The sequence below is a fragment of the Cottoperca gobio genome, chromosome 12, assembly GCF_900634415.1.
Source record: "Cottoperca gobio chromosome 12, fCotGob3.1, whole genome shotgun sequence".
Classification (NCBI taxonomy): Eukaryota; Metazoa; Chordata; class Actinopteri; order Perciformes; family Bovichtidae; genus Cottoperca; species Cottoperca gobio.
The window spans coordinates 13631917-13659657 of record NC_041366.1 but is presented as its reverse complement, the minus strand read 5'-3'; the positions used below and the strand labels follow the sequence as shown (position 1 = coordinate 13659657).

Sequence of the window (27741 nt, the reverse complement as noted above, 5' to 3'; positions counted from 1 at the left end):
GTGCCTCCTGTTGAAAACTGTTGAAGTCCACTTGTGCTTGGTTCAAGAGGAAACATCTAATAGGAAATGTCAACATATTCCACACATACAAAACAAAAATTAACAGTGTTTCTTTGCTGAAAGAACTGCGAGCAAAGCAAAAAGTATGGAATTGAGTGGCAGAGAAGAAGATGAATGCTACACTTACATTCAGTTTGTAATGCATCCCCTTGATGCCCCAAACACCTTGTTTGTATTTGGACATATTACTGGGTGTATTGGATATTATTAAACTACATTTTGTATGCCACAAAAAAATGAATAATGCTTAGTCTTTGTCATCATATTGTGCAGTGCAATAAGATGAACATATCATTGCAGTGTTTCCACTACCATTGTCTTGGAGGGGCACTACGCCCCCCCTAAAATTCAAGGTGTTCTTTTTTTATATTCACAACTCACTTTTCACATTGAATAGGTGCTCTTCTATGAAATGAAGTAAACGCTTATGTTATTTATCTCATTTATGTGCACGTTTCAGTGTTTACAGCGTTGCTTTGCACATTCACTCCTCTGCTGTTTTGCGCAGGGCGGGGCTTCGCTCTCGACACACACACACACACACACACACACACACACACACACACACACACACACACACACACACCCCCTACAGTCAGAGACAGAGCGGAGCAAAGGAGAGGAGGGAACTACAAATAAAACCTCGCCTCTCAGACCTCATACATATATTTTTTATCACATGCCCAGCCCAATAAATTCTAACCCTAACCGTTAGAAAAACGTATCTATGAATGGAATCAAATGTTACTTTAACCTTAATCACCTTATTTTTTAACAACTGTGTTTAGCACACATATAGTCAGCAGGGATTAGTCTATTCCCCATGGCAAAAAGGTAGCATATGCATCAAACAAGGTCCTGCTTTTAGGGTCAGAGGTGAATCCCATTATTTTCGGCCAGCAAATAAAACAAATATGCAAATGTTCCTACTTTTTTTCATATTATATAAATAAAGTTAGGATTCTGCATAGATAGCACAACAAAACTGAAATACCTTGTACAGATTTGTTTGTACCATCTGATCTTGAGCTCTTGTGATTCAAATAGAGTATTCAAACTGCAGCGCAAATGTTTCTCAGCTCAGTTGGATAGGAATTGATTAAATATTACTGTAAACAATTGAGTCAGTTCATATTTGATTGTGCACCTTGTGCACCTTGCTTAATACAAGAATATAGATTTTCTTCCCTTGATTTGCGTCTTCGTGGAAGTGCTTTGAATGAGAGGAAATTGGGTGCTAATATAACAGCATCAAACATAAACTCTCTGTAGAAATGAGAAACACTGTGAACTGGAATCTTTTACTTTTAGCTTTGATCACAAGCAGAAAGAAAACCTGTCCTCTCCCGTTTCCTTTTGGCTCCTGTGATGTGTCAAACGGTCAACAATATCTTCTTAGAAAATTCACAATTCTATATCTGAATATTAAAAATCAATGCAATGCAACTTTGCAAAATACAAACCAACTTTTAATCCTCAGTGACAGACATCTGTTATCCTCTGAATTAGATATTGGAAAGGTTAGTCTTTGTGCTATTTAGAATTAGACACTCCTCATTTAGAAGTGAGTCCACACAATGTAATTAACAACACTGGCAACTGCATTAAATAGCAGACGAGAGCAATCACACTCAATTAAGCGTGGATAATTGATTTAGATATAAAGCTTATACATAAGTACATGTATACTGTACAGCCATATGACTGTAGGCTGCAGAGGGGACACGTCTCAGACGAGGTGCACCAGCGCGGAAGCAGAAGCACATGTGTAATCTGACGCACACCTTGCAAGTAATCAGTGAAATGTGTCTCTTTCCTTTATGCAAATGACTTTACGGGAGGATCAAGCAATTAACGGGAAGAGATATGTCTGGTTGATTACACATTGAATGGATTGGATTAACTAACCTTTAGACAACTTGCAAGACTCCGTTTTATGTGGCAGTTGCTCTTACTCTAGAAACACGGTTCACATATAGTTCATATACATATTAAAAAGGAAGGTTGTGGTTTAGGAGAGAAACTTTAACTTACTGTGGCTATATTAGGGAGCTCAGAGGCAGCAGACAAAAGGTGAGTAAACCACAAAAAAACCCGAGTTGTGCTGAATTAGTTAATAAAAAGAACTGCCGGCAGTAAAAACACCACACCAGGAGGAGAATGGGAGTTAGGATTGTATGGTCATTAAACTTGAACTTCACTGAGCTTCTGATCCACTGTGGCAACTGCACTTGTTGCTACATTTACAGTGTGCACTTGGCTGGAGTTAAGTTGTGATTGAGACATGAGCCATCAGTGCCATCCATCTGCTTCGTTTTGAGTTTGGAACCGTTGCTGAAGTGGCGACTCATTGATGTATTTTCTGTGTGCTTTTATATCATTACATTTATTTATTTTTAAATATCTTATGAATCCATTTAAAGGCTCTAATCGCATATATATTGCATACTTCTTGTAATGATGAGTAAAGGATACCAACATGTGTTTTTCTCAGGTATAGTTGTAACCACATTTTTAAGAATCTCATGACCTTATTTATTGAAGGGGAGAAGCAACAATATGTCAAAGTGCAGAAACAAAGTGGAATTCAGTAAAGATTGACAGGGTAACAGCTTCCAAAATGTTAGAGGGCAAAGAGCAGCAGAAAACCTGGCGGAGAGACGATCATCCTAGGGACACATCAAATGGCACTCATGAAGAGAAAACTGAAAGTGGAGACGGGTGCATTAACAGACTATGCCATTCTGAAAAACCTTAACTTAAGAGCATCATTTCAGCAAGTTGCAATAAAATGCACAAATACCATGAGACTGCATTACATCAGAGTTGCACACACAAGTTAAAAGACAGCCATCCTTGTTATTAATGGCACGAGCAGAGGCACCCCGGGTATGAAGTGGTGCGATTGTGTCATTTGCGCCCATTTTGACATGTCTGTGCAGCACATTTATAGAGACATGTGTTTCTCACCCTAAAACAGAGTTGTGATTTGTTTGTGTTTTACACAGATCTGCCAAAATTCTGTATGCAGAAGTAACTAAGAAGTAAGTAAGTAAGACCCATAATGCTGAAGGAATGAATCCATGCATCATTGTTAAGTTTCAAGTCCTTTAATTGTCAGTTCATCTGATTAAATTCATGACCTTGAATTCAACACAAATGTGTACTTAATAACAAGTGCAATCGTATATCTTGCTACAGTTACGGCCAGAAGCTGTCTCCCTAAATGGCTATATTTAGATGGCTAAATCGTCTTTAGGATCACTGATCAAGCCTGAGACAAAGGTTATTGCCCCAGGAGGAGCCATACCAATAAACCCTCTGAAGCTGCAGGGGGTGGGGGGTGGGGGGTTTATAGGTAGACAACACCTCACTCTGACGGAGAAGAGAGTTTGGTGTTGGAAAAGGCAGCTCAATGCAGTGCAACTCCACTTGTGTATCAGAGTAGTTCTGAAGAACATCTGGCAGGTGAGCCTTTACTGCTTCCTCCGACATCAAAAAGCCGACAGCTCCAAGTACAAAGTAAATACAGTTAGCCCATGCTGTTCACTGCTGGATTTCTGAATCAGACCAGGGTTGCAGTCTGTAAAAAGAATACAGTACATTTTAGATACAATTATTTTCTAATTACACAGACAGACCTGAACTGACTCCTAGAAAAGTGTACGTTAAAATGCTTTTTTTAATATATGATACATTAAACAATTTTAACTTTAACAGCCATCAAATTTAGACATGCAGACACTGACAAAGTGAGCAGGGATTAATGTAAATGAGTTAGATGTGCACTGCACTGAATATGAAAGCATCAGATATTGTAATTTTCATGAATACGACGACATATTAGGGCAGTAAATTACAACTTTTCAAGAGGGTATACACCAAATTGAGGAAATCAATGCCAACATTTACAGAATTAATACTTTTATAAAAAGCCAGCAAACAATGTTAAAGAAATAAGATTTGATCTCACCTTGTGTAACACCGTATGTTGTTGTACAAAGGTGCAAATTGCTCTACGTCTGGCTGGAGTTGGAGGATTGATTAGGTCTGTACTCCGAACATGTAGACCCACGTGTGATTTCTTATGGTGACGTTGTCTCTTCGGGTATTACCTATCCACCTCTTCTGCAGTTCTTTGCCTTTGGAAAATGTGTGGAGAGTTCACCGAAAATAGGAAAGACTATGCGGTTCATGGAGTCTATTCAGCGATGCCAAAACTTATGGTTGACTGATTGGACCATGTTGTCGGCCCAATTTAGAGCTAATCACCTGTGATTGGAAATGACCTCACTTTGATGACAACAATTATCCAACTGTGCTCGCCCAGTCAATTTCCTGTTACATTCCGGCCAGGTTTTCTACACAGACAGATAACCCGATACTGCTCATGGGGATAGTACTCTCCAGTATAAACACCAATATTAGATCGGCAATAAAAATGTGTCACCATTGTGGCACCGCCGTGTCCTCATTCTCCAGATCTTTCCTTTGCTCTCTCACTGTTACCATCCTTCTGCTCTAAATGAAGAGCCAAACATGTAAAGCAGTTCAAGTATCAATCACTTGAGACAACACAAATCAATTTCTCTTCACCTGTACAACAAACCTCATGTTAGAAATGACGTGTTTCATTGTAATGATTTCAAGTATCTCCCTGTGGCCGTGAGGATGAATTTCACATTTCAAGGTCCATGGTACGTGAACAGAAGAGACTAATTGTGCTGCAAATTAACGTTTGTAATCACGCGTAAAAGACATTGGGCAGACTGTTATATTTAAAGTGTGTGTGTGTGTGTGTGTGTGTGTGTGTGTACATGACAATACTGTATGCGTTCAATGAAAAAATAAAGCAGGGATATATGGTAACACATCGGCAGTTTCTGTTTCAATTAGGTTGGAAGAGCCAGGGAGACATCATTTCAAATGAGGAAAACAAAAGGCAGCTGAGGATGTTCCCAGTTCTTTATGAAATTAGTTATGCTTAATTATTCATCCTCACTAGGGCGTGTAACTATATGAGATAGCACACGCTGAAAAATGATGTAATAACTCATAATTATAAACGGTTAACTTCAGTTACCACATTATCATGCTACATGAAAGTATTTTTACATTCTTTTAAAAATGATAATGACCTGTTTGATAGTTACAATGTTATTATATGTGCAAAGGATTTACTACATTTATGTGCGAATTGTATTTTCAACCCGTTTACTGTGACATTTTATGATTTTGTTATTTATTTTGACATTATCAGTTGTTGTTCAAAGATGGTCCATGTCAAGTCAGCCAGAACCCATGCAGCTATCAGGTAAAAGAAACAGTTGCATTCTGCCATTCATCCACAAACATCCATGCTAGCAGTTGAGTCAGGGGATGAAGGTGAAGGCAGGGAGGATTGATTATACAGGCACAGGGATACTGTGACTGGTAGTCAACAGTGGCAGTCAACCAGCATGACACTGAAGCAGGATGATTGAGATGGTGAGAGACAACTTGGTGAAATGACACCCGCTTGTAATAATGGCAGCAGAAAGAAAGATACAAAAAAAAGGTGTATTTGTGTACATGTTGGGGGAAAACTGATGGATGCCAATGCTTGCGAAATGTGTGGATTTAAGGTAAACAGTATAGTATATATGTAAAATACAGTATGCGACTTGACAGTATAAACGACGTGTTAATGCCACTCTATGTAAAAGACGTTGGCAGCCACAATGGTAACTAAAGTGGAAGACATCAATGCACGCTGTTTACAAGCATATGCCATTTGGCCCCTTGGATTGTCTGAACATTGAGCATCAGTAGGCCTTCTGTATTTCTTCACATGTATTTTTCTTGTGTACAACTGAATCATTTAAATTCATACTCTCTGTAGAACGTCATTCACCAATAGGACATTCCACCATGTCCAAGGCCAGCTTTTATTAGAATGATGAAAAAATCATATCCGCGAGAAGAAGTATTGCTGACAGTGCTGCAGCACCTCCACACTTATGTAGGTGAGGTAGAATATATTTGCAAGATTTATTTCTGTCGTGTTGTACTTGGCTGTTACATGCAATATATTTTGTGTTTGCTTTTTTTAAGCTGTATTTGTTTTCTTATATTATAGTCATGTCTCTTTCCCAAGTATAAGCACCCCTATTCAATGGCAAATGACAAACAATGTCCATTTCCAACAAGTTACAACTAATATGAGGCTTATTTTTGTAAACGTAAAGATTTGATTGGTTATGCAACACTACACCACCTCCAACCTCTCTTCCAAAGTTCAGTGATGTCAATCAATGTGGATGTGCAGTAAGAACCCACAGGACACAGGGTGAAGTGTATTGTGTGGCACCAGTATGCACATACGGCAAGCTTTCACAAAGAATATCTACGTTTTGAAATATTTTGCAAAAGCATAAACTGCACAAGAGTTTTGTGGCAATTCAACAAAAGGTGTAGGTGTCAAACAGCGTCCCATATTCCACTAGCCAGTTAAACGCAAACATCACCAGTCTACATGTGTGTGTGTGTGTGTGTGTGTGTGTGTGTGTGTGTGTGTGTGTGTCTATGGCAGCTTGTCTGCGTTTAAACAAGCCTTGCCCAAGCAGGTGTTTTCCTGTCACTTGTTAAAGGGTACAATCCCCACTTTGACATTGCTTTTTGTTGTGGCCAGAATTGCAGCATGCTTTAAAAGTCTCAGCACAGAGGGATGCACAGAGATCAGTGCATCCCTCTGTGATTTACCTTTTGACATTTCCCAAATAATAGTTCACACTATTGTTGGAACTTCAATGAATGTGCTCAGATGAAAGAGTTTGTTTCAGGTGTGTGTGTGTGAGTGTGTGTGAATCATTGTTGAGTGCTATTGTGCAGGTGCTATAATGCACGTTAGAGGACAGTGACCAGAAATAGAAAGCTCTTTTGAAGAACATCTTTAATTTTGCTGCAGAGTGGATGCGGTTGCCCTGAAGAGAGACAACGTACTTGAGGGCAATTACTGATCAAATAATCTTGCCGCTGAAAAGGACACATGGAAAGCCAAATTAATGGAGAGAGACAAGGAGACGGGGGAGACAGAAGTACTAATAAAGTGAGAATAGCGAACGAACTGGGGTCTGGATGAGTAAATGACTCCATCATAGAATTACAACCATTACTGATCTCACAGTGCATAAATGGGCAGGGATTGATGGAGGTATATGCACACGTGCACTCAGCATCCAAAAACCGATAAGTGCCAACTCCATCTTTGGCATCTTCATGTGTACGGACTTCGTTGAGTGTCTGGCGCGCTAATACATTATGCATCAGCCCTCAACATGCCCTTGACCAGGGTGACATAAATTTCACATACATTACAGATGTAATCCATCCTAATGAGCTTAGGCTTTATCTAGTTGGGCACAAAATACACGGGGGAGTTACGGCACTCAAAGGAAGATACATATCATGCGCGCTTGTGATGGTATAGTTTTATTATCAGCACAAATGGACTCAAAATTGTACGAGCTGATTGTGTACATACTGCAGTGGAGGCTGGTGATTATTGAAGTGGATGGGGCGACAGGCACTGAGGGTTTCTGCTTACACACTAATGTACTCATGTCTAGCTTGTTGTACTAAGCTTTGACTAGCATGTTACATTTACTCAACAATTGTACAAGAAAAGCAAAAACACTTCAGCCACAATTACTATTAGCACGACAAAATATGCAGCGACTTCCTTGTGTGATACCGTGACAATCAAACTCATGAATCCAATCGTTTTATTGGACATAGGGCGTTTTTGCGCCGGTTTTACACCAATTTACTTGCATCAGATGGTGGCAGGATCAGGAGTAAACTACAGTAGTGTTGAGTTAGGGTGTGTTGCATTTCTGAGTTTTATGAAAATCGATAATTAACTGACAAACTGTGTTAACTGCCCTCTATTGGACTATAAGTGTAATGCAGGACGACGAGGGCCCTCATGTTCCAAATTCAAGATGGATGCCTCCTTACTATGACTCACCAAGCTACTAATTTTGCTAATATTAAAAGAGTTGTGGTAAGATTTGTATTTTTTTTAACCAATATATTAAATTAGAAATTGCATATGTGAAGCTGCATATAATTACTAAAGATTGTGGCGCTTGTTTTGTTGTAATATCATATTGAAAAAGGGTTTCCAAGATATGATACAGTAGGTATTTTATTTTAGGTATTTTATTCTATATAAAAAAGTCAAAACAATTAGAAGAAATTCAGAGTAGAAATTGGGGTATTTATGTATATATACAACTTTGTACAGTTAATTTATAATTTATTGAGCTTGCTGACGGTGGTAATAACTACACAAATCTGAATCTTACTATTAATGCTTTCACTACTACTATTACTAATACTTTATCACTGCCGTACATGCCTTTTTGTGCAAACACAGTCTCATCAGGCTCATCCAAGGACTTCTTTTCAGATCACAATCACTAACATACATCTATAAAGGTAACTCTTAAGCAAAATGAGCTGTTCTTCTTTCATCCTCATTATGGGTATTGGCGTCCTTGCAATTACCACAACATAAAAGAGATTCAAATGCCGATATTTTCTTCTATTCTCAACAACTACTCAAAATGGCTTAAAATCTTAAAACCAGAATAGAATAATTTCATTTCAACTCAATGCCACGCATGTTTGTGTGGACTAACCTGTGTCCTGATCGCAAATCTGCTCGCAAGGCTCGGTGGTCCTCTGGCCGCAGTAGTCCAGGACCCACTGTGTGGACGAATTGGTCTGATAGTAGAGGGTAAGCTTGGCTGGGTTTAGCCAATTAGACACATCCAGGAAGCTTCCCATGCTCACCACAAAACTACTTCCTGAAAAAAAACACAAGACACAAGACAAAATTATTTTGCTTGTAAAAAAACAATAAAAAGGGTTTGATTGTTTGGCATTTTTAAAAGGCTCTTTACTTAGTTCTATTGCAAAATCAATTGGAAAGTAGCTAATTCTTTTGTTTTCACTGTAATTTCAATTCCCCTCCTGACCAGGCTGAATTTAAATGAGGAAATTAAGACCTATAATGTGTGTATTGATGGGATTTCCTTGGTAATTGCAGTAGAGGGGCTAAAAGAGTTTCACGAGTCAATCAGTAAATGCTATGCTCATTGACGCTGACTTACCTTTCTTTCTTACTGCTCCCCAACCAATCGTTAAACTCTGATCACTGAACAAGATTATTCTTAATTGATGCCAAAGACTTTTAGTTCCAAAGGGAGCAGAGGAGATTGTGCTTCAGCCCTTCGGTGAACACAAGTGTTCAGCTATAGAGTGTGCGTACTGCTGCGTCGCGGAAGGTACATTTGCAGAAGTATTTGCAGTAAGTAAACATTTCTATGCCAAAGTGAAAATGTACTTCAAAAACCAGGCAAGGACATAAAGATAGGATCCACACATGTTTTGTTTCTGTTTTATGATGTGAAATCCTGTGAGGGTGGTCTCCAGGCTTAAAGAGAGGATTAATGCAGATTGAAAAGCTTAGACAGTAGCCAGTAATCAAATCTGAGTCACAGGAACAGTTACAAGTCCAATGCCCTGCAGCAAAATACAGAGTAGAAATATGAGCAATAACATCCCAACCCTCATCTATTATTTTGTTGTTTTCTTTCTTACCATTTTACTTGTTCCAAATTCCTAAAAGAATACACTACCATTTGCTTCCTCCTACACATTTGAAGTCACCGTCTGCTTCTTTTCGTTTGACAGGAAAGTGTCGCAACGGGACAGTCTGACCCACACAGAGCCTTAGAAAAATACAGTCATATTTTAATGTTTTATTTTCTGACTACCTGGCAAACTTGACTAGAGACACTCATCTCGACTGTATGGACCAAAACTAAGCCTGCAGTGTTGCCTTCAAGTAAATATTGCATTGCTTTGAGACATTATTTTGCTGCACCTACAGCATGGATTGAAGTAAAGTGTGTCTTCCTCAGATAGTGAAGTGGAAATGAATGGTCTATGAAATTGGGGGGTCTGCATGGGTTTAATATATGAGCAGCATATTGTAAGCTCTTGTTTCACATTAAAACATTGTAAAAAAAAAACACTTCCTGGTTGAGGTGGATCAAGATGTTGTGTGTATAAATAACTGCCTGTGTTCTTGCTACCACACACACACACACACACACACACACACACACACACACACACACACACACACACACACACACACACACACACACACACACAGACAATAGTCATGATCTATAATTCATAGAAATGAGTAAATATTGAACAATCACAGACTCAAACTCCATTAGAAACGAAAGCTGTTGTTGTTCTTGAAAAAAAAAAAATCCAGTGTCCACCAAAATGCCAAAAAGGCACACAATACTTCGAATGGGATCCCTAAAAAGCATCTCCCAGGTCAGGCTGACCAAAGGTGAGAATAACAAGGCCTATTTCCTGCAGCACTGCAGTTAGTGAACAGAACTGCCAGGAGCCCTCATTTGCTGAGAGAGTGGAAAAATCTAATGGTCTCAGCTCTCACAGTGAGGAGGCAATTGTTAGATTATGGGTTGGTTTCTCGGAGACCTGTGAAGAAACCCCTCCTGAGCAGTAAGAACATCGCTGATTGCTGGCAATTTCGCTGTGCATATTGTGAATTGAGCGTAGAAGACTGGAGGGAAAATTATTGTCAGATTAAACCCCTTTTAAATGTTTTGAGAACAGCTGTGGAATAGAAAGCCTCACGCACCTGTGTCATGGCAACAGAGGTAGTTAAAGAAACGGTGCACATCTAACAGTTAGTTTTCTAACAAACAAGTTTAACAAAACAAAACAACACTGACTGACACCTGCTTTTGCTGCATTATTAGTTTTTTTCCCCTGTTATCGTAACATTGTATGGTTTTGGCAATTGAGCAAAGATTATTCCTTATTATATTTTAAGGAATTAAGTTAAGTATAACCCCTTTTGAATATCTTATGTCCCGTAACAAAACTCTTTTCTTTCCTCCTTAATTCGTAAAAGAATCCAATTATTAACTTCATCCTTTGGAGTGCTAAAATAAGAATATCTTCAAAATGTATAAGAAAATAAAAAGGTCTATGACATATATATTAACCTCTGAGAGAGATATGTTATATTACATTTGATTTCGCAATGAGTTGCCTACCTAAATATTAGCTTCCGTGTTGTGTGTTTCCCATCTCATGTCATGTCTTGCCCGTCTACTTGTAAACCCTAGTGCTCATTCTGATACCTGACCTCATCACTTTTCTGCTCCTCTGATTGGTTGATTGAGCTATGGATAAAAAAATCCAAAGAATAACATGCTACAGTGAAAATACTTGTTTCCAACATGGTATCAATATGTTAGAAGACAAAGAAAATACAAAAACAAAGCACAATACATTCAACTGAAAAAATAAACCAATCCAATTATGAAAACAATAAAAGAGATAAAAACGCCATTGCAAATGTCATTATACATCTATTACCTTGTTCCATAGAAATGTCCTAACATGACGTCTATAATATTGTAGCGGAAGGCTGTTCCACCACATGGCACCACAAATAGGACTTGTGGCTACATTATTAATCTGAGGCACTTTAAATGAACGCACAATGGCCCTGGCATCATAGTTATCTGAAAACACACATATTAGGGCGCCTACCCATTGATAACATTGTACATACAATGCAGCTTTGTTGTTTTACTGGCGCTGGACTAGCAGCAGTCCTACCCTTCTGAATTAATCACTACCAACATGAGTTTGAGGCGAGGCATTAAATAAAATACTGAATAATGATTTTGCATCACCTACAGTTTGTTCCTAAGTGTAGCTGTCAAACCACTCTACCAAGCGGAACATGCATAATCAAAATGACACTGTATCAATGATGACACGGGGAAGTTTCTTAACAGAAAAGTTGAAAAGCCTTGTTCTGCAAAACAGAAACTTGAGTTTGCTGGCACACTTAGATAATATTCTAATATTCTAGCAACAACAGATACACTCTTCCTCCCATCTATATATAGAGAGTAGTTCACAGTGTGCAGTTCACATATCTTGCGTGTCAGATCATATGCATTCCCTTGTAGCAATATCGTAGCATTATAGTCTTTATTCCTGCCTGTCCGTTCCTGTCTTGACCTAACTTATATGTATATATGGCTTGCCAGTTGGGATTGACCATGTTTGTTTGTCTGTTGGATTTGTTTGTATGTTTGCTCCGACTGCCTTCCTGCTGCTGACTGTATGCCTAATGGGTTAAGCCGCCTTTTATCACGTCTGCTCTGACTCAGGTGTCTGCTTTTCTGAGTCCAATTCCAGTATAAAGATTGAAAACAAAAAATAAAAATAAAAAATGCCTACATGGAACACACAACATACAGATGGCGTTCCTGTTCTTAGAGCTTTACCTGTAGTGGGGGGTAAAATGTAAAGATTATCCTGAAGGTGGCACTAAAGGAAAGGCCATGGAGTCAATAAAGTATTACTGGTGGTCATGAATATTCAAGGAAGTTTTGTCGAACCGTTTATTTTTTACATCTTACGTCAAAAGTTGATAACTGAGCATCGGATCAGAGGTCAGCTCAGGAGCATCCAAACTTTTGAGAAAAGTATTGTGTATGAGTGGAAATGCCTAGTTAGTGGTAGAGCAAAGGCGAGGAGGTCAGAACAAAACAATCAATAATTATTCGACAGGGACTAAACATATCCATATCAAATTTGAGAGCACGCTGACTAACAGTTGTAAAGATAGCTTAGAATGGACAGGACGTAAAGACTGAATATTGTGGACACTCAATGAGGCCAATGGAAGAACAAGAACTTCATATCCTTATTCTGATAACATCTCTGAATTATTGAATTATAGTGTTGCAAGTTAGATCCACCAAATTAATTGCACAAACATGTCATAAATAGCTTGTTTCAGCATGACAAATGCCACATGCATATGAGGAGGTGCACATATGTAAGAGGTCATCATTAGCATAATTGATGCCCTTTAAATTGCCATATTTGCGGGCAGGTTTCACAAAAGTGTTACCAAAGACTTAAACGAAGAATTTCAAACTGCAGAGCTTCACGCCCCGTCCTCTCCAGAAGTCAGCAGAGAAAAAGTTAACAAGCGACGTGACAGTTACGGAGGCATTAGATGAGAGAGTATTATAGCCTGCAGTAGGAGATGTTACACTGTCAAGTGTTATGAAAGATGATGATCCTGAACATATACCTGCATACAGACCCCGAGGCAGCTCATTCTACGGAAATGTAAAAGTGCCGTCCATATGCCAATAAAACCTTTCGAAACTAAAAAAGTTATCTCAATAAATTATCAAACCATGACGATGGTGTGCTGAACAGGATATCCATTTTTGCATTAAGTTTGTCTTAGAGATATATTTTATTTTAGTGAACCAAAATCATTCAGATTAGACAATGATGAGACAAATTAGTGTTTTGAGAAAGGCATAATATCTGACTCATAAAGGTCTTTACCACCCGTCAATTTCTAACATAAGAGGAAATTCAAAGTACGAGAAAGATTAGTGAATGTCCCAAATTCTCTTCAATCACTCGTACATGGCACTTAATAACACATCTGTTCCTAAGAGTGGTTCTTGCATAATGCCATTATGATTTGACAGAAACCAATGATAACGTGCAATTTGATTGGTTTCGGTAGAACTGCGAGGAGGAAAACTAACATCAAAACCTAACAATGAAGACAATTAACTCTTTTTTTAAAGAATAAGGCTTACATAATATTTTTCAACAGTTCCTCTTATATGTAGTAACAGACTATACTGTAGAAGTTGAGTTTTTGTGTACTGTTCCATTTCTATTGTGTGTCACACAAATTGCTGGTGTGTGGGCGGACTAGAAATGAGGCCCTGGCGGCAAGAGCACCTGATCGACTGATATGTGAATGCTTTCAGAGATATGGCAATCATTAGTTAAATTGCCTTCGCTCCTCACTCCCTCTTACTTCACTTAACTCTTTGCAGATTTTCCATATTGGCTTCTCTTACCTCGCAGCGAGGGTTATATGGTGGTATCTTGCAAATACACAGAACACATTTACAATTATCCCAGAGCCAAAGAGGAATTTAAAACACGCTCGGTGAAACGACTATCTAAGCAGTTGCCTGGGCACCTACATACTTGATTATCCTGAATTGATATTTATTTTGCGAACATATTTACCCGTTTTCCCGTTAACACAACTGTATTATCCACACAATTTCTTCAAAAAGCATTTTGTTTTGGATGCCAGACAGACAGCTTGTTACTGTGTACAATAAATAAAACAGAAATAAACTACACATTAGTTGAACAGCAGACAGAAAAAGGTGCAAACCATAGGTTAGTATTCTAATCCACTGTATGCATTCACATTGAATAAAGTCTCTGCGCTGAAAGCTCACCGTGCAAAAACAAAGAAAAAACAATCATATTTTGAGCACGCTGCTCTTCATCAGTCTGATAGCTCAAAATGTCATCCAGTCGTTTGTGGTGACAATAAATCATGTTTTGCCATTGGGAGCTTTCAATGTGTGGGCTTTATTGTCTTGATTTTTGATCATTTTTTGGTTCCAGCACATGATTAACTTCTTGTTGGATGGATGTGCGTCTTTTGTAGTTTATCAGTCGTGCAGAGGGTGCCGTGACACTGAAAAGCATCAAGATTGAAAACCACAAATCATGGTTGAGAGGGAGGAGATTTTACTGCAAGCCATTTGTAAATAGAAACAGAGGAAGCATGCGGAGCTGTCCCGTGTCCATGAGATGTTCCTCCTCACGACTAAAACCATACAAATTACATAATATCTTTCGACACTCAATAACAGCGTGTACTGGACAATTATCCCTGCAGTTTTGCTGCTTGAAGGACAAATGTATCCAATTATGGCGGAAAGAAAACAACAAAAAAAACAAAAAGGTGCACCATGATGGATCATGGCTATTATGATAACATGCACCACAAATCTGTATCCTTTATTTATTTACTTTTAGCATTTAACACAAAACTGAACATTGCCTAACGCTCTGCTACAATTTGTGTGCTTGTCTTCCTCACCAAGTTTCATTCTGACTGAGATTAGTGTCTTTTTCACTTCCCCTTCTGTAACATCCCGCCATGTTTGTTAATTTATTTACGCCAAGTTATTTATCAGGTGTGTTGTATGTTTCATGTTTAGTTTATAGTCTATGTTTAGATTTAGATTCAGTCTTTTCTCATTGTTCACTTGTTAAGTCACTCATGTCTGGTCTTGTCATGCACTGTCTGTCATTGCACTTCCTGTTTTATTTTGTAATTACCTTTCACTCTCATTTCAGAGCCCTTCCTGCCATTGTGGGTTTTCCCGCCTGTTTGATTGTTGCCACCTGTGTCCCATTACCTCTTGTGTGTACATATATATAGTCCACGTCTCCCTTTGTCCTGTGCCAGTTTGTCTTGTGCCTTCAAGAGAATCAGCGTTTTCGAGTAAAGAGCCATTGTTGCATTTTTCCTGTAGTCGAGTTTAGTTTATGTTTTTTTTACAGTTCTCTTCTACTACGTTTTTTCCTCTTAGAGTATTTTTTGTTGTTGTACTTTGTGCTTTATCAGTAAATACCCTTTTGATTTGTGAAACCTTGTCCTGAGTTGTACATTTGAGTTCAAGCCTTTGTTTCACGTTCCTAACACCTTCTTCCTTCTGTATTTTTCACATCTCATAGAGTCCAAAAAGAAAACAACTAAAGAAAAGAAAAATGCAATAAAGAAAACACATGTAAGGCTTAACTTATGTAACATTTTGTTTGGACATTGCATGAATAAGGTCTGAATGGTGTTTCTACTTACCATCCGCAACAAAATGCTCAGGCACATGGAGGGTAACCTTGACAGTGAGAGGGCAGGAATCCTGCGTAGCATAGACAATGGCAATGACACATGTGCTGATGGTTATCAACGTCAGGGTGACCTTATTTAGAGGACTGTGTGGGTGGCCTAGAGGTAGAGAAAGAGAAAAGGGGTAAAAGGTAAACACTTTGACGGAAGCTCTTTTGTTTTAGATCAGGGTCTTATACAGATGAACATCCTTCATAGAAAGTACTTCATCACACACATAGCACAAACCTAAAACTAAATCATCCCCTTTAGCACTAACACAGCCTCTGAAGTCTCCCTCAATCCTTGAAAACGTAGTTAATTTTACATCTGATATATTAATCTAACCCGGGGTCAAGTAAAGTAAAGGATGATTTTACCCGAGCTTCTGCAAAACAGCCCAGAATCATTCTCAGGCGTGATATATGATCTTATTGTCACTGACAGGGTTATGGATTGGTTGTTTTGGTTGCCCTTTGGCTCTGTCAGGGCTCCCATTCCCAAGCAAGATATAGAGAATGAAATTAGCCACATAACCTCCGTCTACAGCATGTTAAAAGGAGGCTAACTGGGATGTGATAGGGGTATGCTAGTGATGGCGCTGGTTTGGAAACACTGTTCTTACTAGATTTTAAACTGTTAAAAAATAACAACACATTGTCTCAGAATCTGCCAGCTTCAGAAAATGTGTGCAGCCTGCATTATGTTTCTTGCAATAGTCAATAGTAATAGTAGGCCTATTCCTGTGTCCCTGTTCTAAGCAGTGGACCTCAGGTGTTGCAAATTCTGCTGCTGGTGAAGGGACGTATATTGAACAAATGTGTCTCCTTTGCTGATAAGATTTATGATCCTTGGATACCTCAGGAAAACAGAGCTACACATAACTCAAGATTACATTTTCGAACTACAGTGTAAATGTATCAATTGCAGATGCAATGTGCAAATGAACAAGTTGAACAAAAGGATTGAATTGAAGCAACGCACTATTGTAGAATCAAGTTTAACCAGTAAAACCCCTGCGATAGGAGAGTCCAGTGAATCCCATCAGGAGTTTGGAAGTAGTGAAATGCAGCTCAAGGTCAAAACCAGGGAGACAAAGTGAGGATATTGAATCTTCCCGTACCGAATCACGTCACAGTCACAGATGTTGTGAAGCGACGGGAACAACAGCTGTCCACAACAAAAGTGGCAGAGTTGCTAATCCCTTTGGGGTGTTGGTGGTGTCACTGGGCTTGTGAAGGGGTCCCTCAATTACTATAAAAGCTTACTGAGTAGACAAAAGCATGTACGCTCACGATGGCAAACACTTACTTTATGGCCACAAACCAAAACACATAGTCAATGCGCTCAAATGCGCACAGCAACACTAAAACAGACACGCACACAAAATACATAAGTGATTGTAAAGTAACAATCAACTACAACACATAGGGCAACCTTAAAACTTAAAAGCTTTAGTTTAATGTACACTTTCTTTCTTCTATTTAGTTCCCTCGTTCCATCGTCCAGAGAAAGCGTAACCTTTTTACACAGGCTGTAACTTTAACACAGATCACGGTCATGGGTTTTATATCTTCCCCAGTCGTGAGCACATTTGCTTTTCTAATAAAAAGAAATAAAAGAGCCCATTTACAAAGAGCTGGTAGTTTAGACAATGAGCATTTTCTTTTTACAACAATTAACATTTATCTGGGATTAACTGCATGTTTTAAATTCCACAACCAGTGCATAGACTGTTAATATGTTTTGAAGTAATTTGCAACTAATTTGATTGAAGCCTATAAAGCCCCTTTGAGAGCCTCGTCTGTGCTCATAAACCTAGACTTACAATCCTTACTCCTTTTCCACAGGGTAAACTTCAATAACCAATATTTCTTTGTCCAAACATCGATTCATTCATTTTGCAAACAGCTTTTCTTGTTTAGGGTCTCTGGAGTGTTGAAACAATTCAATTCATGACGGATAGAAGAGCCATTAAGAGCAATTAAGCCATCACTTTTTAAATATTATGCATAAAACATTGTGTGTTAAACTTTGCACAAAATCATTTTCAACCATGGGAATCTAGTTATACTTTTGGTTCCCGGGTTGTTACTCCTGCTACACAAAATATGTTGCTGCCACTAAAGCATTTTTTCCAGCCAGGAACTACAGATCTATAGGTTTCAGTGCTGGATGTTGATGATTGGCAAAACGTAAAACAGCCACATTTAAAAAAGAAGAGGGAAGTTATTGTGTTATTGTGGCTACGTATATACTAAAGCAAACAAAAACACTTTATTTTGCCTTATGGCTTTTCGACTACCTCAGCACATCCCACCATGTAACAACTACAAAACTCAACACTGACCTCAGTTGAATTCATTTTTCTGTCTTAAGAAGATATCCCTTGTTTAATCATTGGGGTTTTCACAACACAGATTGAAAATATTGTCCTTTGAATTCTCTAGAATGATTCAAAATTGAGCAATGACTCAGTCGTCCAGTGGATTGTCTGGCTTTCAAATTCCTTCTCTCAGGTTGAATTTCAAATACGGGAGTCAAGTGCTGCCTGAGAAGCACAATACAGTGCAACAAACTGTCTTACTCCTGTACTACGGTTTCCAAAAAGGAGCAGACTGTTGCAATCTTTAATAATAATGATCAAATCAGTATATGAGGCATGACTTTTCCTCTTCCTCTGCTACAGTAGTGATAATGAACAGCAGGCATAGGAAAACATAGGAACACATGGATTTAATTAATTTTCAATCATTATATTGTCACCCGAATGAAAACACACCAACTAATTGTATATAAGGAAAAACAAAACAAAGGGGAGTTAAAATCATGCATCCAATCAAAGTAATGTGACTCAGCTTTAGTCATCACTGAGCCTCCATTTACATCGGTTCATATATGATATGCTTCGAGTGTCATTGAGCTGTGCCATGGAGCACCACTTTAAACCCCACAGGGGACGTGCATGACTCCTTCCTACTTCCAGCTACGCTGACAATTCCAGAAATGTCTGGCCTCATTTCACTCATCTATAGGCTCATATTCAACTACAAAAAGGAGTAAGGTTGGAATGAATTTGTTTTCAAGAATGTTTTATTGTATTTTATTACTTTATTGCCTTTTCAGCAGTAAGCAGTGGGATAAGAGGGTTCCCTCCTGTGGAAGTGAATGTGCTTAAAATGCAACACATTTCTAGCAATACACAAAGACGTACACCAGCGTTCCCTCTCACCTTTGCTGCGCCTTCGTCCTCTGTGCTGTTCTGTGTAAAACTTAATTTGGCTGTCATCTTCAGGCTCTGACCCTGATTCCCCTTGAGGACCAAACACACCTCCAGGTGCTGGCAGTGAGAAGATAAGAGCAGAAGAATGGAAAGACATTCGAGGAGAATCAATTAATCAAAGAAATTGAAGATACAATTATGCTGAAAAAAAGTTCTGGATTTTAAATTGTTAACCAGTTTTTATAGTAATCAATACATTGAAACTGTATGAACAAGACTGTATGAAGGTTATTCATCACGGGTTGGTCGTGACCACTGTGATTATTGGTTCTACACAATAACAAAATGGGTTCAATTTTAATTTGAGTTCAACTTTAAAATTTGAGGATGTAATTTGTTCTGTTAAAAGTCAATTTAATTCAAATGCTAAATACTTAATAAATTGCCATGTTTTTTCCCACCTGCATGCTCATTAGTTAATTGTTTTGCTTTTTCAATTTTGCATGCATTTTAGTTAATATACAGAATTCATATCAGATGACAATGACACATTGATCTCATTCAAGTGTCAGTATGGGCAAGTAACATTTTCTAGAACTGAAAATATTCCTCCGTTGAATTACAAAGCAATAATATGAAATCTTACATACAGATATGAGCCAGTATATTGTCCATGTTAACGGTTACTTAACTGCATCGTGGAGATGATTTAGATGTGAACGGTTAATTGCAGTATTTTAATCCATCACCTGTCATCACGGACGCACCTCTTAATAGCAAACACTCTAAACCTTTCCAATGGGAAATTATCTGTTGTATTAGAAAGCTTATCTTTCCCTCTTTCCTAGGGGGTTCTCCAGGGACCAAGTCTACATCCTTTAAAGTATTTTTACTTAAATTCCCTACTGTTCCACTTTCAGCTGGGCCCCAAACTTCCATTACACATGTAATGTCCATATGTAGTCTTGAAACAGAAAAACAACAATAAACACAATGTCTTTATCATTCTCAATGAGGAAGTAAGTGGTGGTGATGGCCTGGTGGCCTAGTGGTATGGCTTCCACACAGAACAACAAATGGTTGTGAGTTTAAAACCAGGGCTGTCCTGTGCCCCTGAGCAAGGTACTTAACCCCAAAGTGCTCCAGGGAGACTGTCCCTGTAGTTAGTTCACTGTAAGTCGCTCTGGATAAGAGCGTCTGCTAAATGCCCTGTAATGTAAAGAATGTCCACTCCTCTCCACACTTCCCTGTCCCTCCCTGGCTGATCTGTTGGCCACTGTTGGTTATTTGTTCATTGTTACCAAGTCTTTGGAGCTCAATTTGTTAATCAAATTGGGTCACATCCCCAGAGTGTGTGCATGTCTGTTTTTTAAGTCAGAGAGCAAGAGCGAGGCTGTGGGAGTTAAGAGGCTTTGTTTGTACTGCGCTGCCACATCGACATCAAAACACACATCCCTGCTAAATGCAAAAGGGCTGGACAAAGTGATAATTGCCTGGGATTTGCAAAGTGTTAAACCTCTGATGGATGGTAATCTAAAATGACCTAAAATATGTGTGAACAGCTTTGAAATGCATTCTCATTAAACGGTCCATCAGAGAGTTTCTGTTAAATAAGTTTATTATTTGTCGCATAACTTATATTTCAGCGTTGTTATAACAAAGTCACAACCTAAAGAAATGACTTTATGCTAATAACATCCATCTATTTTCCTCATGGTTGTACATATGTTTTAGTTGTATAATCCCCAGGATCACAGTGATTACACTTCCTAATCTCCCAGAGTGGAAAGGGGATAATGGGCAGAAAGAAAATCAATGCCCTTCTCTTGACTATGAAGGAGCATCTGAGAGGAAATGCTTCATCTGTTGACAGCAAAGTAAAACAAGGAAGCATGGAAAAACAAAATGTGCAATAGGGTTGTGGTGTGTTGTGTCAAACCCTGTTCCATATCATGTGTGAAGTTAGTTGATTGTGGCTCATAAATATTATTCTTCTGTAAGAGGAGCTCTCCCCCCACAGGGATTATTATAGGTCATATTTAGACCTGTAAGTGCCTTCAGTTGGTAATTGTGTCTTTCATGGTACATTATTATACAAATGCAGTGCAATGAAGAGGAAGGGTGTTCCTTAGAGTGAAATTATTATTTTTAGTCTCACATATGGTGATGGATTTCTTCTTGCAAGGTTCAAATCAGACCATTGTCTGTATTATAACATGAGTGAAAAGTAAAAATCCTTCACTTTTACTCCTGCTTACAGATCCCAGATGTCTGCAGAGGTGAGAAAAAAACCTTCTGAGACAATGTTTTGAAGTGACTGTACAATAAATGATTGATGAGAAGTCGGAATAACTAACATAGCAGTAAAGAAAGGCACATATTGTATTTGATTCTAGTAAAGCCAAACATATGTGTTCTGGAGCAGTTGCATATGGGATGAATTATGTTGTACTAAGGCCAAACTGTACTGTACTGTAGACAGCAGTCTCTGAAGACATGGCTGAGTTGTTCAGGGTCACAAGAAAATACAAGCGTTCAAAGCTTGTACAATTAAATGACAAAAAATAGTTATTTTTAGCTTTTAGTGAGCCATACAGTTTAAATAAAGGAAGGTATCAGGCGTACATAAGGGAGACTCAGTCTTTTTTTATTTCACCTTAAAAACCTGTTATTTTCTTCTAAACGTCAAACCTTCCTTATTAAAAGCAGTTTATTGCCAACAATAGAGCAGCATATTGTCTCTTCCTTGTTCTCTGAACCATTCACACGGTCATGATTCCCGTGAGCAACTGCAGAAGCAATGCAAGTATAAAAATCCCTCCTTTTCCTCACTTCATAAACATTATGCCATAGCTCATGAAAATTTGCCAGCACCATAAAGATTTTAGACATGATTAAAAGTTATATTAACTCTGTTTGAAAAAAAAATAAAAGTAGGTATAGAAAGCTGGAGTCATTCTTTTGGTCTGGTGCACTTAAGCAGGTCGAGAGGAGAGTTGTATTTTGAGTGCGAGAGTCAGGCGGTATTTGGAGAGCGGAGCCAAGGCAATGCGGTGTAAAATTGGTTCTGAATTTATGCATCGTGTTAAAACATGCACAGAGAGCTGTTGGATGGAGACAGAAACAGAGAGTCGAACAAATCTATTTTTTCTAAAAGGAGCACAGTGACAGATTTACAGATCAGCCTTAAAATATATTGAGAAAAAGTATTGTTTTTAGCATCATATAAAGAACTGGTTTCATTTATTGAAAGAAAGCAACACATTATGTTGTTTATGATACATTCTAACTAGCTCCGTATTTCAGAGGATGGCACATTTATTGAATCCATCAACGCAATGTGTAAGTGTATTTTCATTTCTTTCTTGTTTTTTATTATGGTGTCCTTTATTGCATTTAATGTATTTTCTGAAGTCCATTCACCACATCACCATTAAATGCATCGTTCAAAAGGAAAACATTTCCTGGAAATTGTGTTTTTTCTCTCACAGTGTCACTTATCGGAAAAGTTTTTTTTGTGTTTGCAGTCCTCGAGTTGGGAATTGTAGAAGTGCTTCTTGTCGGTTCTAAAATTCCCAGGTTTCTCCCAACTTTGAAATAAACACTCACAAGAACCATCGATGGGATTCATTCAGTCCTCACATTTGACTAAGTTACTAAGTGAGCTAATCATCTTCAGCATATAGAGTATGGGAGGAGGACACACTCTGACAGTACTATAATATACTGTAACTTACACCATACTAACAAACCTAATGGACCATATATACACTCCAAAAAATGATAGAGTAAGATCGAAAGCAAGACGATTGTATTTAACTCCAATACTCATATCACCATGAATTTCTTTGTGGTAGAACATACTTGTTTCTTGATTAATTTAAGTAATTAACTTGAAGATATTACTCTGATTTCTGCTTTATTTAACGTTTTGGTGTCGCATAATGTTGCTTCCTAGACGTAACGTCTTTATTATGCAGATGACGGTATTATTTTCAGGTTGTCGCCTTCATAGTCAACAGAAAATATTGTAGTTTTGGACTGTTGGTCCTACAAAACAAGAAACATGTCACTTTGGGCTCTGGGAAATTGTGATATTCTTTTTTTTTTTTTTATATATTTTTGATATTATAGACTTATATCAATTTACCAAGAAACATTCAACAGATTCATCGTTAATGTTACACAAGTTAGGAGACATTATATGGCATAGAATCTATTCCATATAGATAGACATACATGTGAACATATTATATTAATACAAATAATAAATGGGACAAAAGAAATTGTGCAAAAAACATATTCAAAGGATTTAAGATGATTTTAACTGGCAATTAATATTTAAAATATAATCAGCAAATGTAAAGGCATACAGATAAGTGGTTCCAAACCATGCTTTCTTAAGACTAAAATCTCTGCTTATTTTCCTCTGGATTGGCTAAAGTAGATGTTTTCAATTGATCGATAGTTGTTGCCTTCAAGGTCTTAACTGGCTGAACACATCTTATCCAGCTAATTAGCTGTGGTAGAGCACCGATGGAAGATGGAAAACAAGCAGGTCTGGGAACCACTGTACAAAAAAGAAAAAGAAAAGAAAAGAGTCCAGAACAAGATTTACTGGTCAAGCTTGTGCTCGCAAATACGAGAACATTGACTCCAGCTTTCAGAGCCTATGCAGTACCAACCACTGTCCACAGAAACATCATACAGTTATTAAATTCAGGATTAATTTGTATACAAACAAACAAGAAGCCAAACAAATATACAAACGGTAACTACATGCACAGTGGGTGAATTATGTCCTGGGTGCCTGACTTGGTAACTCTGCAGGAGTGCCAGAGACGGCTGAAATTAATAGTGTATGGATTGTGCAATAAATTATATATAGAGGTTAGCTACAGAACAGCATCCATTGAGTTGAACTGCCAGGAAACGCAGTCCTTCTTAAAAACACTTTGGCTGGGCAGATCTTGCCAGGTGCCTGAACCTGCGTTTGAAAGGCAGCCTTCTTACTCATTATGTATAATGTATATACTGCACATCACGTGTAGGTGTTGCATTTTATAGTGTCTTTATAATTTAGGCTCAATGGACAGACTTCCTATCAACTGTGGCAATCCTACCTGCCAAACAATATTTCTCAACCTTCAGAAATATAAGTGTAGCTTTTCTTAGAATGACACTTACTGTATATACTTACACTTACATGCAAATCAATACAATTATGTGAAGGCAATATAGTTGTGAGAGGAAATATCTTTCACGGGTCAGCTTATGTCTACGTTTGTGTGAACAAAAAAAGACAGCATGGGAGGAAAATTGTTAATATAAGAGAGTACCGTGTCTGATTTTTAATCTGACGGTGTATTTTGACAGGTGGCCTGTGAAGATGTCCAGATGCTCTTGTGTTCATAAATACTATATGTGTATGAGACTGTAGGCAGCTCTCACAACCTCAATGGGACCTCAGTGGCTTTTGTGACTCCAAGCAAGACGAACTGTCTTGACTTATGGATGCTAAACTTACAGCTAAATGTCAGCTCATGGGTGTATACTATAGTGTATATGCTTTTGTATATGCATACTCATGCTGTATGCATGTGACAATGTGTTTGCGAGTCATTTAAGCTGACAGCAACACTAGTCCCCACATGGGTCAGCAACTGGTAATCACATTAAGGCACAGCTGCATTCAGCAGTCAGTTATGACACCAGCAAGCCAAATATTTCCAACTCAAATTCAATACAAACTGGCATCTGCATTCATACAAAAGGGAGAGTATGTAAATGTGCCATTTGTAATGCACAAGACGGCATCTGAGAGGCAGCGAGAGCAAATCTGAGAAGGCATTTTCATCGGGTTGTATTTGCGGAAATATATATTGAAATTGTATGCAAGTGGATATGAATACAATCCACTTTGAAACTTTACTGCATGCATTGAAATGCTGCCTAAAATATTGAGATTAAGAACAATTGTTGTATAAATTCCACACTTGCAAGTCAACTAGTCAACTTGTATTCATGTTAGAATGATTTAAGTAATAGGGCGCAAACAGTGCAGGCTGGAAGGGTCAGTATCAGGAAGGAAGGCCTGAGGCGTTCCATTCTGCCATGCTGCACCGAGGAAAGAGATTCAATTCTGTAAACCAGAAAATCAGAGGAATAGAAAGAAATCCAGCAGGTAGAGCCTGTGATTTACTCTCCTCTATCCCTCTATCCCAGTCCGTGTAAGTTTGAAACAGGAACTGCATGTTGGCACAGGATGACCACAGGTATGTCACGGTGGTCCAGCTACCCTTGTCTCTAACCGTCGCTCACTCATTTCTCTCTCATGTCTCAGTCTCCTGCTAATGCTCTGTTTGCCCATCCAAAGTAATCCCAATCGATGCGGTTTTACTCGTGTGTTTTAAAAAGCTCTTTGCACGCAACCACACACAATCCTATTACACATAAACAACATAGGCATGCTGAAAAGTTATTACAGAGGACATTACAATATAAGCCCTGCCGACACATTTTACAACCTAAATTTATGAGTTGCAACCTGCTTTGCGAGGGAGAAAGGACTTGAAAAGGTGGGAGGCTTAACAAGGCACCACTTGGCTCTTGTGCCCAAGTGGACTCAGTGTTTATACACTCACCTCTATATTCTTTTTATTGTAACTCTCCTGCATCGAGTGCACGGCTGCCAATTTGGAGCTAATAAGCAAATGGTAAATCTCAGGATTTCAGATATGTGGCCCTTGGCACCCGGCTGTAAAGCAACGGAGGGATGGCAGCTGTCACCTACAAAAAGGTGTTGCCTTGCCACTGTAGCTTTCCAAAATGGAATATGAAACACTATGGCCCCTTTTTTTAACAATTATTTTATTTGTATTAATCTGCGACGCTTGCATCTTTCTCATAGTAAGTTGACATCGAGGAGTTAAACTGTTTTTTCCTTTTCATTTCTTTGAGTTTGAGTCTAACAGCTCGTCAGTCACTGTAGAGCCATTCAGTACCCGGCAGAGCAGAGAAGAAAACACACACAGTATGGTGCTCTCAGCCGGTAAGCTGACTCTGCAGCACAACAATGTTGAAGGGGAGGAAACTGGAAGGTCATACTCCTTGAGGTGAGGCTTGAGTTTGCAGTTACATGCATTGTAATTCCACATTTCTGGTCTTCCGGCTCCTCACTTTGCTCCTTATTTTAGATGATAAGAAAATATAGTGGATCTCGCCTTAAGACAGTCTGTTACTGTCTGCCTCACAGAGACTTAAAAGGTCAGGGTGTCTCCTGTACCGGATGATTCATGCTGTGTCCTGATAAAATAAAATCTTAAAAGCAATCCTGAAGATGAAAAGGCAAGCACTGCAGGGAAACGGAAACGAGGGTGGCATTGTCAATATATCTGGCATCAGAAATAATACCTTTGGCAACATTATGAACATATTTTAAGTGATATACAGAAAAAGGTAATTCTGATGACAAAGTTGATTCTAATAATCCAAAAAATAAGTGTCTGAATGTCCAACAAAAACATATCAACACATCATTTTAAGCTTGGATATGCAAGGTTAGGTTGGAATTAAAGGACATGTGTCTCTAAAGTATCTGAATATCAAATCCTTGTTATTGTTACTCACTGAGGTACACCTCCGAATCTAACTGGAGGAGCAAAACAAATTACTATTTTATAATATGTGTTTTAATAGGTTCCACTGACTTCCCTCAAAAAACATTATCAAGCCGCACATATTATTTGAAAATTGATGCCCATCACTTGCACAAACAGCGGACATCAGTCAACATAATAGAAGTTAAGGTCATTTATATCACTAATTATTAAGCATGTTGAGTGTCATTTATTTACTGGTTGAGCCCCTAAATCAGTGGTTCTCAACCTTTTTTGGGCCAGCGCCTGCCTATCCATTTTCCAGGTCCCGTACTGCCCCCCCCATCAAATAAAATGTAGGCTACCTGTTTGTCTCCCCTGAATTCTAATGTTGATTATTATTCTGTTTGTATTATTCTAATTATTATTCTTAGTATTTATAATTTATATTACATATTGATTATATTAATTTAGTATTTCAATTCTTATATTATTTTTCTTATTATTAGGCGGCTATATTTATGTTATTATAAAAACTCAAATTCTCTGAGATTGAAGTTACATAATAACATTTCAAAATAATAATAAATATTATATTATTAAACAAATGTTTTGTTGTTTTTACCTTCAATTGCCCTGATACGCCATGTACCCAGGGAGCAAACAAAGACATTTTATTAAGGAGTGTTAAACAAATGGTCAGGTCAGGTCCATCAGGTCCAGTCCTCCTCCATAACCTGCATCACCTTCTCCGGTCAGAACATTCCACTCTCATCAACAGTCACCAATCTGGGTGTTAAAATGGATCCTCACCTGACCTTTGAGGCCCACATCAGACAAACATGCAAGAATTCCTTCTACCACCTCAAAAATATTGCCAAACTCCGCCCCACACTCTCCCTGTCAGATGCTGAAAAGCTTGTCCATGCATTTATCTCCTCCAGACTTGATTACTGCAACGCACTACTCATCGGGATTCCTAGAAAAAACATCCA

General features: G+C 38.4%; 1 protein-coding gene across 1 annotated transcript in view; it reads right to left on the bottom strand.

The window, feature by feature from the left end:
- Positions 1 to 27741, bottom strand: part of astn2 (astrotactin 2) — a 244671-nt gene that overhangs the window by 114122 nt on the left and 102808 nt on the right. Inside the window, exons 5-7 of the mRNA XM_029444334.1 lie at positions 19158 to 19265; positions 15899 to 16045; positions 8745 to 8912 (exon numbers count right to left, since the gene is read on the bottom strand). Coding sequence (XP_029300194.1) covers positions 8745 to 8912; positions 15899 to 16045; positions 19158 to 19265 — 423 coding nt within the window. The remainder of the gene's footprint in view (positions 1 to 8744; positions 8913 to 15898; positions 16046 to 19157; positions 19266 to 27741) is intronic.